At 50.0% G+C, this 11121-nt stretch overlaps 1 protein-coding gene across 1 annotated transcript in view; it reads left to right on the top strand.

Annotated features, from left to right (window-relative positions):
- The first annotated feature begins 2017 nt into the window (after positions 1-2017).
- Positions 2018-11121, top strand: part of LOC122542699 (RNA-binding protein Nova-1-like) — a 62372-nt gene continuing 53268 nt past the window's right edge. Inside the window, exon 1 of the mRNA XM_087984138.1 lies at positions 2018-2179. Coding sequence (XP_087840264.1) covers positions 2099-2179 — 81 coding nt within the window. The 5' untranslated portion in view covers positions 2018-2098. The remainder of the gene's footprint in view (positions 2180-11121) is intronic.

The following is an 11121-nucleotide window of genomic DNA, read 5'->3' as shown; positions in this document are numbered from 1 at the left end:
CACACACACTCACATCACTCACACACTCACTCACATCACACACGCACACACTCACATCACACACATACACACACTCACATCACACACACTCACATCACACACATCACTCACACTCACTCACATTACACACTCACTCACATCACACACACACACATCACTCACACACACTCACATCATACACACACTCACATCACACACACTCACATCACTCACACACACTCACATCATACACACACTCACATCATACACACATCACTCACACACACTCACATCACACACTCACTCACATCACACACACACACACACTCACATCACTCACATCACACACTCACTCACATCACACACACACACACACACACATCACACACACACTCACATCACTCACACACACTCACATCACACACACTCACATCACTCACACACTCACATCACACACACATCACTCACACACACTCACATCACACACACACTCACATCACACACACACTCACATCACACACACTCACTCACTCACTCACACACACACATCACTCACACACACTCACATCACACAAACACACTCACACCACACAAACACACTCACACAAACACACACACACTCTCACACTCACAAACACACACACACACACAAACATTCACATACACACACACTCTCACACACACTCACACACACACAAACATTCACATACACACACACACTCACACACACACACTCACTCACTCACTCACACACACATACACACATATACACTCACTCACACACACACACATACACCCACTCACACACACTCACACTCACCCACCCACCCACACACGCACACGCACACTCACACACACTCACCCACCCACCCACACACTCACACACACTCACACACAGATACACACACACACACACTCACACACACATACGCACACTCACACAGACACACACACACTCACACACACAGACACACACACACACTCACACAGACACACACACACTCACACACAGATACTCACACACGCACACACACACACACGCTCACACACACACACATACACACACACGCACACTCACACAGACACACACACAGACACTCTCACACACACACACAGACACACACACGCACGCTCATACACACACACAGACACTCTCACACACACACACAGACACACACACGCACGCTCATACACACACACACACGCACACTCACACAGACACACACTCACACACAGACACTCACACACAGACACTCTCACACACACACATACACACACACACACACACACACACAGATGTTTTTCAGACATTGCCAGTGTCTCTGGAGCTGTACGCCACTGAGAATCAGTGCCATTGGAACTGTATCCCAGTGTGAGTCAGTGCCAGTGGAACTGCATCCCAGTGAAAGTCAATGCCAGTGGACTGTACACCAGGGAGAGAATCAGTGCCAGTGGAACGGTATCCCAGAGTGAGAGGGTTTCAGAAGGGAAATCGAAAGCAGAAATTTCTGGAAAACCTCAGCAGCGTCTGCCAGAGAGCAATCCGAGTTACTGTTTCGGGACGAGTGACTCCGCCTCAGAACTGGCTTGAGGGGAACAGGCTTGTCAGGGCACCGGGGATTGAGGGGGGCATGACTGGAGGGAGCCAGTACAGACACAATGGGTTGCATGGCCTCGTGCTGCCCGAGATTGGGTTGGGATATCTGGTCGGCATGGACGGGTTGGACCGAAGGGTCTGTTTCCGTGCTGTACATCTCAGTGACTCTAACAGCTTCTTCCCCGCTGTTATCAGACTTATGAACAGACCCACATTTATTACAGGTGATGTTTCTCTGTAGCTGTGACACTATATTCTGCATTCTGTGCTATTACCCTGATGTGCTCATGTAAGGTAGCATTTGTCTGGATAGCATGCAAAACAGTACTTTTCACTGTATCATGGTACATGTGTCAACAATAAATCAAACTCATCACCCCTCTGAACCTAATCACATCCCGAGGGTGGAATCTGATGGCTTCTCCCCCTCTTCTAGGCACCACAGAGCGGGTATGTCTGATCCAGGGGACGGTGGAGGCGCTGAACGCAGTGCACGACTTCATCGCCGAGAAGGTCCGAGAAATGCCGCAGAATGTGGGCAAGACTGAGCCAGTCAACATTCTGCAACCTCAGACCAACGTGAACCCAGACCGCATCAAGCAGGTGAGTGTCAGGGACTTACTGCCAATCAGAGGCTGTTTATATCCAGGTCAAAGGAGAGGGAGCGAGGAAGAGGGGGAGAGAGAGAGAGCGAGAGAGGAGGGAGGGGAGAGGGAGGGAGGGACGGGGGGGAGGAAGGGAGAGACAGAGAGAGAGCAAGAAGGAGGGAGAGAGAGTCAAAGAGCGTATGTGAGAGAGTGTGTGTGTATATATGTGAGAGAGAGAGAGAGAGAGAGAATGTGTGTGAGAGAGAGAGAGAATGTGTGTGTGTGAGAGAGAGACTGTGTGTGAGAGAGAGAGAGAGTACCTGTGTATGTGAGAGTGTGTGTGTGTATGTGAGAGTGTGTGTGTGTGTGTATGTGAGAGAGTGTGTGTGTGTATGTGAGAGTGTGTGTGTGTGTGTATGTGAGAGAGTGTGTGTGTGTATGTGAGAGAGTGTGTGTGTGCGAGAGAGAGAGACATTGTGTACGTGTATGTGTTAAAGAGTGTATGTGAGTGTGTGAGAGAGAGTGTGTGTGCACGTGTGTGTGAGAGAGATGTTTGTGAGGTGCGTGCTTGTGGATTGAGGAATGCATGTATGTGCATGAAGAATGCATTTGTGTTTGGATGGATGTGCATTTGTGTGTAAGTCTATATGTCTGTGTGTGTCTGAGGTGTGTATGTGTATGTATATCTTAGTGTCTTTGAAATGTGTGAGAGATGTGTATATGTGTGCGTGTGCATGTGTGTATACGTGCATATATGTGTGTCTGTGTATGTGTGCATCTGTGTAAAGATATGTGTGAGACATGTGCATGTATGTGTGTATGCATGTGTGCCTGTGTGTGTGATTGCGTGTGTGTGTGAGAGTGGGTGTGTATATGTGTGAATGTGTGAGAGAGTGTGTGTGAGTGAGCATGTATATGTGTGTGTTTGTATGTGTATGTATGTGTGCCTCTGAGTGTGTGTGTGTGTGTGTGTATGTGTGGGTGAGAGAGTGTGTGTGTGCCTGTGTGTCGGTGTCCGTGTGCCTCTATGTCTGTGTGTGCCTCGGTGTTTGTGGGTGTGTATGTGTGTGAATGTGTGAGAAAGTGTGTGTATGTATATGTGTGTGTTTGTATGTGTATGTATGTGTGCCTCTTTGTGTGAGTGTGTGTGTGCCTGTGTGTGTGTCCCTCTGTGTTTGTGTGTCAGTGAGTGTGTGCCTCTGTGTGTGTGTGCCTCTGTCTGTGTGTGTGCCTCTGTGTCTGTGTGTGTGCCTCTGTGTGCCTCTGTGTGTGTGTGTGTGTGTGTGTGTGTGTGTGTGTCTCTGTGTCTGTGTGTGTGCCTCTGTGTGCCTCTGTGTCTGTGTGTGTGCCTCTGTGTCTGTGTGTGCCTCTGTGTGCCTCTGTGTCTGTGTCTGTGTCTGTGTGTGTGTGTGTGTGTGTCTCTGTGTCTGTGTGTGTGCCTCTGTGTGTCTCTGTGTCTGTGTGTGTGTGTGTGTGTCTCTGTGTCGGTGTGTGTGCCTCTGTGTGCCTCTGTGTGTCTCTGTGTCGGTGTGTGTGTGTGTGTGTCTCTGTGTCGGTGTGTGTGCCTCTGTGTGCCTCTGTGTCTGTGTGTGTGTGTGTGTGTGTGTCTCTGTGTCGGTGTGTGTGTGTGTGTGCCTGTGTCTGTGTGTCTCTGTGTTTGTGTGTGTGTGCCTGTGTCTGTGTGTGTGCCTCTGTGTGTCTCTGTGTGTCTGTGTGTCTCTGTGTTTGTGTGTGTGTGCCTGTGTCTGTGTGTGTGCCTCTGTGTGTCTCTGTGTGTCTGTGTGTCTCTGTGTTTGTGTGTGTGTGCCTGTGTCTGTGTGTGTGCCTCTGTGTGTCTCTGTGTGTCTGTGTGTCTCTGTGTTTGTGTGTGTGTGCCTGTGTCTGTGTGTGTGCCTCTGTGTGTCTCTGTGTGTGTGTGTGTCTCTGTGTCTGTGTGTGTCTCTGTGTATCTGTGTGTGTGCCTCTGTGTGTGTGTGCTTGGAAGTAGACTGGAATGATGAGGATGTGAACCCTGGGCTGGTTGTCCTTGAGACTGAAGCTGAAGTAGATTACTGAGGGCAGTGTTTTAGAGAGAGTTTTACACGGTGTCTAATTCACAATGTTGCTGAAACAGGTTAGAAAGAATCCTGTCCTGAGAACACTGGCTCCGGGGGATATACTCCATTCCCCGGAATTGGTTTTCCTTGTGCTGTGGAAGGGGATTGGTCAGACACAGTGTGATTGTGACTCAATGGATGTGGGGGCAGGGAGGGCTGGTCTGTTTCTGAATAGGATGATCGGTTGATTTGTTCTTGGAATGTCAGCATCACTGGCAAGGCCTGTAATTGTTGTCCATCCCTAATAACCCTCGAGCAACAGAATGGCTAACGGTGCCATTTCAGAGGGCAGTTAAGAATCAATCCTATCACATGTCAGCCAGACCAGGTTAGGTCCGGGAGATTTCTTTCACTGAAGGGTATTAGTGAACCAGATGAGTTTGGCACCCATCTGGTAAATCCATTTTAGGACATAGGAAGAGGATTAGGCCATTCAGCCCCTCGAGCCTGTTCCGCCCTTCAGTGAGATCAGGACTGATCTCTGGCCTCACTCCACATACCTGCCTTTGGCCCCTATCCCTCCACACCTCTGCTTAGCAACAATTTATCTCTCTGAAATTTAACACTAACAACTCCTCAGGTATCCCCATTCCAATCCAACCCAGCATTCCAAACCTTTTCCACCCTCTGTGCGTCAAAGTGCTTCCTGAACGCTCTGGGCCTAATTCTCAGACTCAGCTCCTAGTTTGAAAATTCCCAACCAGTGGGATTGTCTCTTCCAGTTAATATCTGAAGATTTCAATCAGATCAGATCAGATTAGATCAGAAGAGTGCAGCACAGGAATAGGCCCTTTGGCCCACTAAGCCTGTACCAACACATAATGGCTTCCCAAACTAAAAACCTTTTGCCTCGACGCTGTTCTTATCCCTCTACTTCCTGCCTATTCATGTATCTGTGAAGACGCCTCTTAAACTTTGCAATTAGATTACTTTACAGTGTGGAAACAGGCCCTTCGGCCCAACAAGTCCACACCGCCCCGCCGAAGCGCAAACCACCCATACCCCTACGTTTACCCCTTACCTAACACTACGGGCAATTTAGCATGGCCAATTCACCTGACCCGCACATCTTTGGACTGTGGGAGGAAACCGGAGCACCCGGAGGAAACCCACGCAGACACGGGGAGAATGTGCAAACTCCACACAGTCAGTCGCCTGAGGCGGGAATTGAACCTGGGTCTCTGGCGCTGTGAGGCAGCAGTGCTAACCACTGTGCCACCGTGCCACCCACAGATACAATTATATCCCCCTCCACCACCACCTCGATAGCACATTCCAGGCACTTACCACCCTCTGTGTAAAAAAACCTTTCCTCTCATCTCTTTTAAACTTACTCCCTTTGACCTTACTCCTACACGCCCTAGTCATTGACATTTCGACCCTGGGAAAAAGACTCTGACCGTCCATTCTATCCGTGCCTCTCATAATTTTGAAAACCTCTATCAGGTCGCCCCCCCCCCCCCCCTTAGCCTCCGATGTTCAAGTGAAAACTAACTGTGTCATAGCTAAAGCCTTCCAAACAAGGCACCATGCTGGTAAACCATTACTGCACCCCCTCCAAAGCCTCCACATCCTTCTGGTAGTGTGGCAATCAGAACTGTACACGATATTCTGAACGTGGCCGAACTGAAATTCGACACAGCAACAACATGATTTGCCAATGTTTGCCCCTGACCCCAAGCAGGCCATCTACCTTTCTTGACCATCTGTGTTGCTACTTTCAGGGAACTAGATCCCTCCGTATGTTAACGCCTGATTTGTATAACCACTCCTCATTTTTTCCTCTACTCCCTCCAAGGCTAGAGTATCCCTTCTGGGGTGTGGGGCCCAGCAGGGTTGTTGATGTGTCGCCACAGTCTTAGCAGACATAGGGGCTGCTCTCCCATTACAGAGAGAAGCGACTGGTGGTGATTTAACCTGAGGGCCACCAGAGCTCAGATGAGGGGAGAGGTTGAGAAGGAGAGTTCTTCATGGTAGCCTCAATCGGTGATGGGAATTGAACCAACACTGTTGGCATCACTCTGCTCCTTAAACCGACATTTCGCCAACTGAGCTAAACCAATTCCCATGGGGCCCAGATCAGCTCACTGTATTCCAAGTGGGGTTTTGTGTAACTGCAGGACAACTTCTGCATCCTTGTACTCTCTTTAGAAAGACCTGTATTCCGTTAGCTTTCTCGATTATATGTGCATCTGTTTGTGGCATTTTAATGAGCATCGTTAATGAAACTAGCAATCTGATGAATTTTAAATGCTTTGATGGGATTTGAACACAGGAATTTAATTGAGATAAATGTGAGGTGTTGCATTTTGGTCAGGCAAATCAGGGCAGGCCTTGCATACTTAATGGCGGGGCCCTTGGGAGATTTGTCGAACAAAGAGGCCGAGGGTTGGGGGTGCACAGTTCCTTGAAGGTGGAGTTACAGGTAGACAGGGTAGTGAAGGAGGTGGTTGGTATGCTTGTTTTTGTTAGTCAATGCATTGAGTATTGGAGTTGGAATGTCATGTCATGACTGTACAGTTTGGTGGTTAGGCCATTTTTGGGAATACAGTGTTCTGATCTCCCTGTTATAGGAAAGATGTTGTGAAACTTGAAAGGGTGCAGAAAAGATTGACAAGGATGTTGCCAGGGTTGGAGGATTTGAGCTATAGGGAAAGGCTGAGTAGGCTGGGGCTGTTTTCCCTGGAGCGTCGGGGGCTGAGGGGTGACTTTATAGAGGTTTATAAAATCATGAGGGACATGGATAGGGTGAATAGACAGGGTCTTTTCCCTGGGGTGGGGGAGACCAAAACTAGAGGGCATAGGTTTAAGGTGAGAGGGGAAAGATTTACAAGGGACATGAGGGATAGCTTTTTCACGCAGAGGGTGGTGCGTGTGTGGAATGAGGAAGTGGTGGAGGCTGGTACAATTACAACATCTGGATGCGTACATGAATGGGAAGGGTTCAGAGGGATGTGGGTCAGATTGGAATGCTGGGCGGCAAGGATGAGTTGGGGTCTGAAGGGGTCTGTTTCCATGCTGTATGACTCTGTGAGGGATTGAAGGGAACAGGGAGAAAGTAGGAACAGGGGGGCTGAGTTGGCTGATCAGCCACGATCACATTGAATAGGGTAGCAGGCTCCATGGGGCCGAATGGCCTGCTAACTGCTCCTAATTTCTCCGTCTCATCCGTCTGTCTCCAATTCCTGTCGCAGGTTCTCATGAGATTTTCAAAGCAGATCACCATGGAACAAGCAAACTCTATCCAAACCATAAAGTCCGGGGGAACGGGTCAGCGGTACGTTGCTAGGCAACTGCCTCTTGTCCACTCGGGCAATGAAGCATCTTCATTCCCAATGATTCAGATTCAGATTCAGTCGTGGGATAAGGCTGAGCAGATAGAGCCAGAATTTAGAAAGTTAAAAATCACACGACACCAGGTTATAGTCCAACAGGTTTATGTGATTAGATTAGATTACAGTGTGGAAACAGGCCCTTCGGCCCAACAAGTCCACACCGACCCGCCGAAGCGCAACCCACCCATACCCCTACATTGACCCCTTACCTAACACTACGGGCAATTTAGTATGGCCAATTCACCTGGCCCTGAACATCTTTGTGACTGTGGGAGGAAACCGGAGCACCCGGAGGAAACCCACACAGACCCGGGGAGAACGTGCAAACTCCAAACAGTCAGTCGCCTGAGGCGGGAATTGAACCCGGGTCTCAGGCGCTGTGAGGCAGCAGTGCTAACCACTGTGCCACCGTGCCGCCCACAAAATGTGGAAACACACTAGCTTTCGGAGCGCTGCTCCTTCATCAGGTGGTTGTGTAGCGTCGCTCCGAAAGCTAGTGCTTCCAAATAAACCTGTCGGACTATAACCGGGTGGTGTGTGATTTTTAACTTAGCCCACCCCAGTCCAAAAACCGGCTCCTCCGCCTCAGGAATGAGGAGAATGCGAGGCGATCTCATTGGGTGTGTGTGCAGAAGTGGGGAAAGGTGTTCCTTTTTGTGCGAGAGACGGAGAAAACCGTTTCAGAATGAAGACTTCTCCCGTGCAAGGTGGAGATGAGGAGACTCATATTTTTCCCCCTCTTGGCTCCTGTGTGAAATCCTCTTCCACTCAAAAGGCCAAATACATTCAAAGGCTGATTTTTGTTTTGACAGGCTGTTGGGGGGGAGGGGGGGTAGTCGAGGGGTCAGGCAGGAAATCGGAGTTCAGGCAACATTGAGTCAGCTTTAATCCGTGGAGATTCAGACTAGGCCCGAGGGGCCTATATGACCTGGTTTTCCTCCTTTGTAAGTGAGGGATGGCTGTAGGAAGAAGAGGAAATACCCTCTCGAGCTAACGGGACAACCCCACGTGACGGTCAGAAGAGAAGCATGGCAGGATGGAGAGGATTAGTTCCACTGCTGCCTCTGATTTCCTGCTCCACGTTCCCTTGGCTCCCATTTTCCTCTTGGAGGTGTCGCTGCCTCTTGGAGGGCAGCGTGGTTTCCCCCCCCCGCTCAAGTCCCCTGACCCCAGTCGCATCAAGTTGTTCAGCAACACACCGCCCTCCCCCCCCCCCCCCCATCCCCCTGACAGGAAGCGACCATTAGGAAATGGTATCTTCTCCGGTGGAGCGGCCCCGGGTCACTTCCTCTCCCCCCCGGGGAAGCACTTCTCTCGGAACAGTCCACAGGGGATTTAACCCAGAGAGCGGATAAGCTGCAAAATCCGTCAGTCACTTCATTTCTGTCGGCGCTTCATTCCGTTCCATGAAGGACAATCCGATCCCTGGGATTGGGTCTGGATCGAGTAGGGGGTGAGGGGGAGATAGCTGAGGGTTATCGTGTTTTCTTTTTAATCTCTCCCTGTTGTTTCGAGAAATGAGGCTCAGAACCAGGCCACTCGGCCTGACTGATCCATGCTGGCCTCTGCCTGCACGGCCTACTCCCACCCCTCCCGTGTTCCTTTTTGCTATTCTTTCACAGGATGTGGGCATCGCTGGCGAGTTCCACAGTTGTTACCCAGCCCCTATATTGCCCCTTGAACTGAGAGGGTTGCTCAGGCTGTTTGAGGGGACAGTTAAGAGTCAGCCACATCGCTGTGGGTCTGGAGTCACATCTCTGCCAGACTGTGTATGAGGACGGCAGATTTCACTCCTGGCATTAGTGAGCCAGATGAGGTCTCTACAGCAGTCGGTGAGAGTTTTCACCGAGTTGCATTTTGAGAGCAGCTTTCAATTGAAGATTTATTTAGTGAATCTGCACTGAAGCATTTCACCAGTGGTGTTCACCTATGGGGTGGCATGGTGGCTCAGTGGTTAGCACTGCTGCCTCACAGCGCCAGGGACCCGGGTTCGATTCCACCCTCGGGCGACCGTCTGTATGTGGAGTTTGCACATTCTCCCCCTGTCTGCATGGGTTTCCTACAGGTGCTCCGGTTTCCAAAGATGTGTAGGTTAGGGTGGATTGGCCGTGCTCTAAATTGCCCATAGTGTCCAGGGTTGTGCAGGCCAGGTGGGTTAGCCATGGGAAATGCAGGTGTTATAGGGATAGGGTAGGGGGGTGGGTCTGGGTGGGATGTCCTTTGGATGGTCAGTGTGGACTCGATGGGCTGAATGGCCTGCTTCTACACTGTAGGGATTCCATGATGCAATGACTCTCAGTCAGCACCGTCCAAACCCATGACTGCTTCAATCTAGAAGGAATCTTTATTCAAATTCCCACCACCAGGAAGAAAGGAAACACCCGCTTGGCCAGTGACAAGCAGTGCCCTTCACATCAAAGGGCAATGCTGTGTGATCAAACAGTGAAGGGGAGGACAGGGATTAAATCAAAATAGAATTGGAGGGGGAAATAATGCACTCCACTCCCTGAGGCGCCCACCTCTCAATCTAGAAGGACAAGGGCAGCTGATACATGGCAACCCCACCCCCTGCAAGTTCCCCTCTGAGCCACTCACCATCCTGGAAATATATCGCCATCTCTTCAGTGTCGCTGGGCCAAAATCCTGCAATTCCCTCCCTAAAGGCATTGTGGGTCAACCTAAAGCACACAGACTGCAGCAGTTCAAGAAGGCAGCTCACCCCCACCTTCTGAAGGGGCAACTAGGGACTATTAAAAGAGAAACCTAATGAGGAAGCAATGGCCTAGTGGTATTATCGCTGGATTGGATCCAGATAATGTTCTGGGGGACTTGGGTTTAAACGCTGTCAGGGTGGAATTTGAATTCAATTAAAAATCAGAAGTTAAGAGGGAATCCATTGTCGGAAAAACCCATCTCATTCACCAATGTCCTTTAGGGAAGGAAATCTGCCATCCTTACCCGGTCTGGCCAACATGTGACTCACGGCAGTGTGGTAGACTCTTAACTGCCCTCAGGGATGGGCAATAAATGCTCGTCTAGCTATCTGTGAATGAATTTTGAAAAAAAAGGAACAATTTGCAAGGGTTTGGTGAAAACAGTACAGGAGAATTTGGAGAGATGGTGTGCACATGATGGGCCAAATGGCCTCCCCCCAGGCCATGAGATTTCAGCGCTTCTTCTCAGTGAAAACCTGTGCTGTGGCAAATTCCTAGCACACCAGGCACTGCAGTGAAAGCAAAGTGCAGAAGGTAGCTATACCATGTCTCCCAACAGCAGCGTCCCTCTGTATTGCCCGTAGAACAAAGAACAAAGAAAATTACAGCACAGGAACAGGCCCTTCTGCCCTTCAAGCCTGCACTGATCCAGATCCTCTCTCTAAACTTGTCGCCTATTTCTTAAGGATCTGTATCCCTCTGCTCCCTGCCCTTTCCTGTATCTGTCTAGCTACATCTTAAATGGCGCTATCGTGCCCACCTCTACCACCTCCGCTGGCAACGTGTTCCAGGCACCCACTACCCTCTGCATAA

The sequence above is a fragment of the Chiloscyllium plagiosum genome, unplaced genomic scaffold (assembly GCF_037043375.1).
Source record: "Chiloscyllium plagiosum isolate Xiang-an unplaced genomic scaffold, Cpla_swu_hap1 HiC_scaffold_47, whole genome shotgun sequence".
NCBI lineage: Eukaryota > Metazoa > Chordata > Chondrichthyes > Orectolobiformes > Hemiscylliidae > Chiloscyllium > Chiloscyllium plagiosum.
This window is presented reverse-complemented; position numbering and strand designations above follow the sequence as displayed.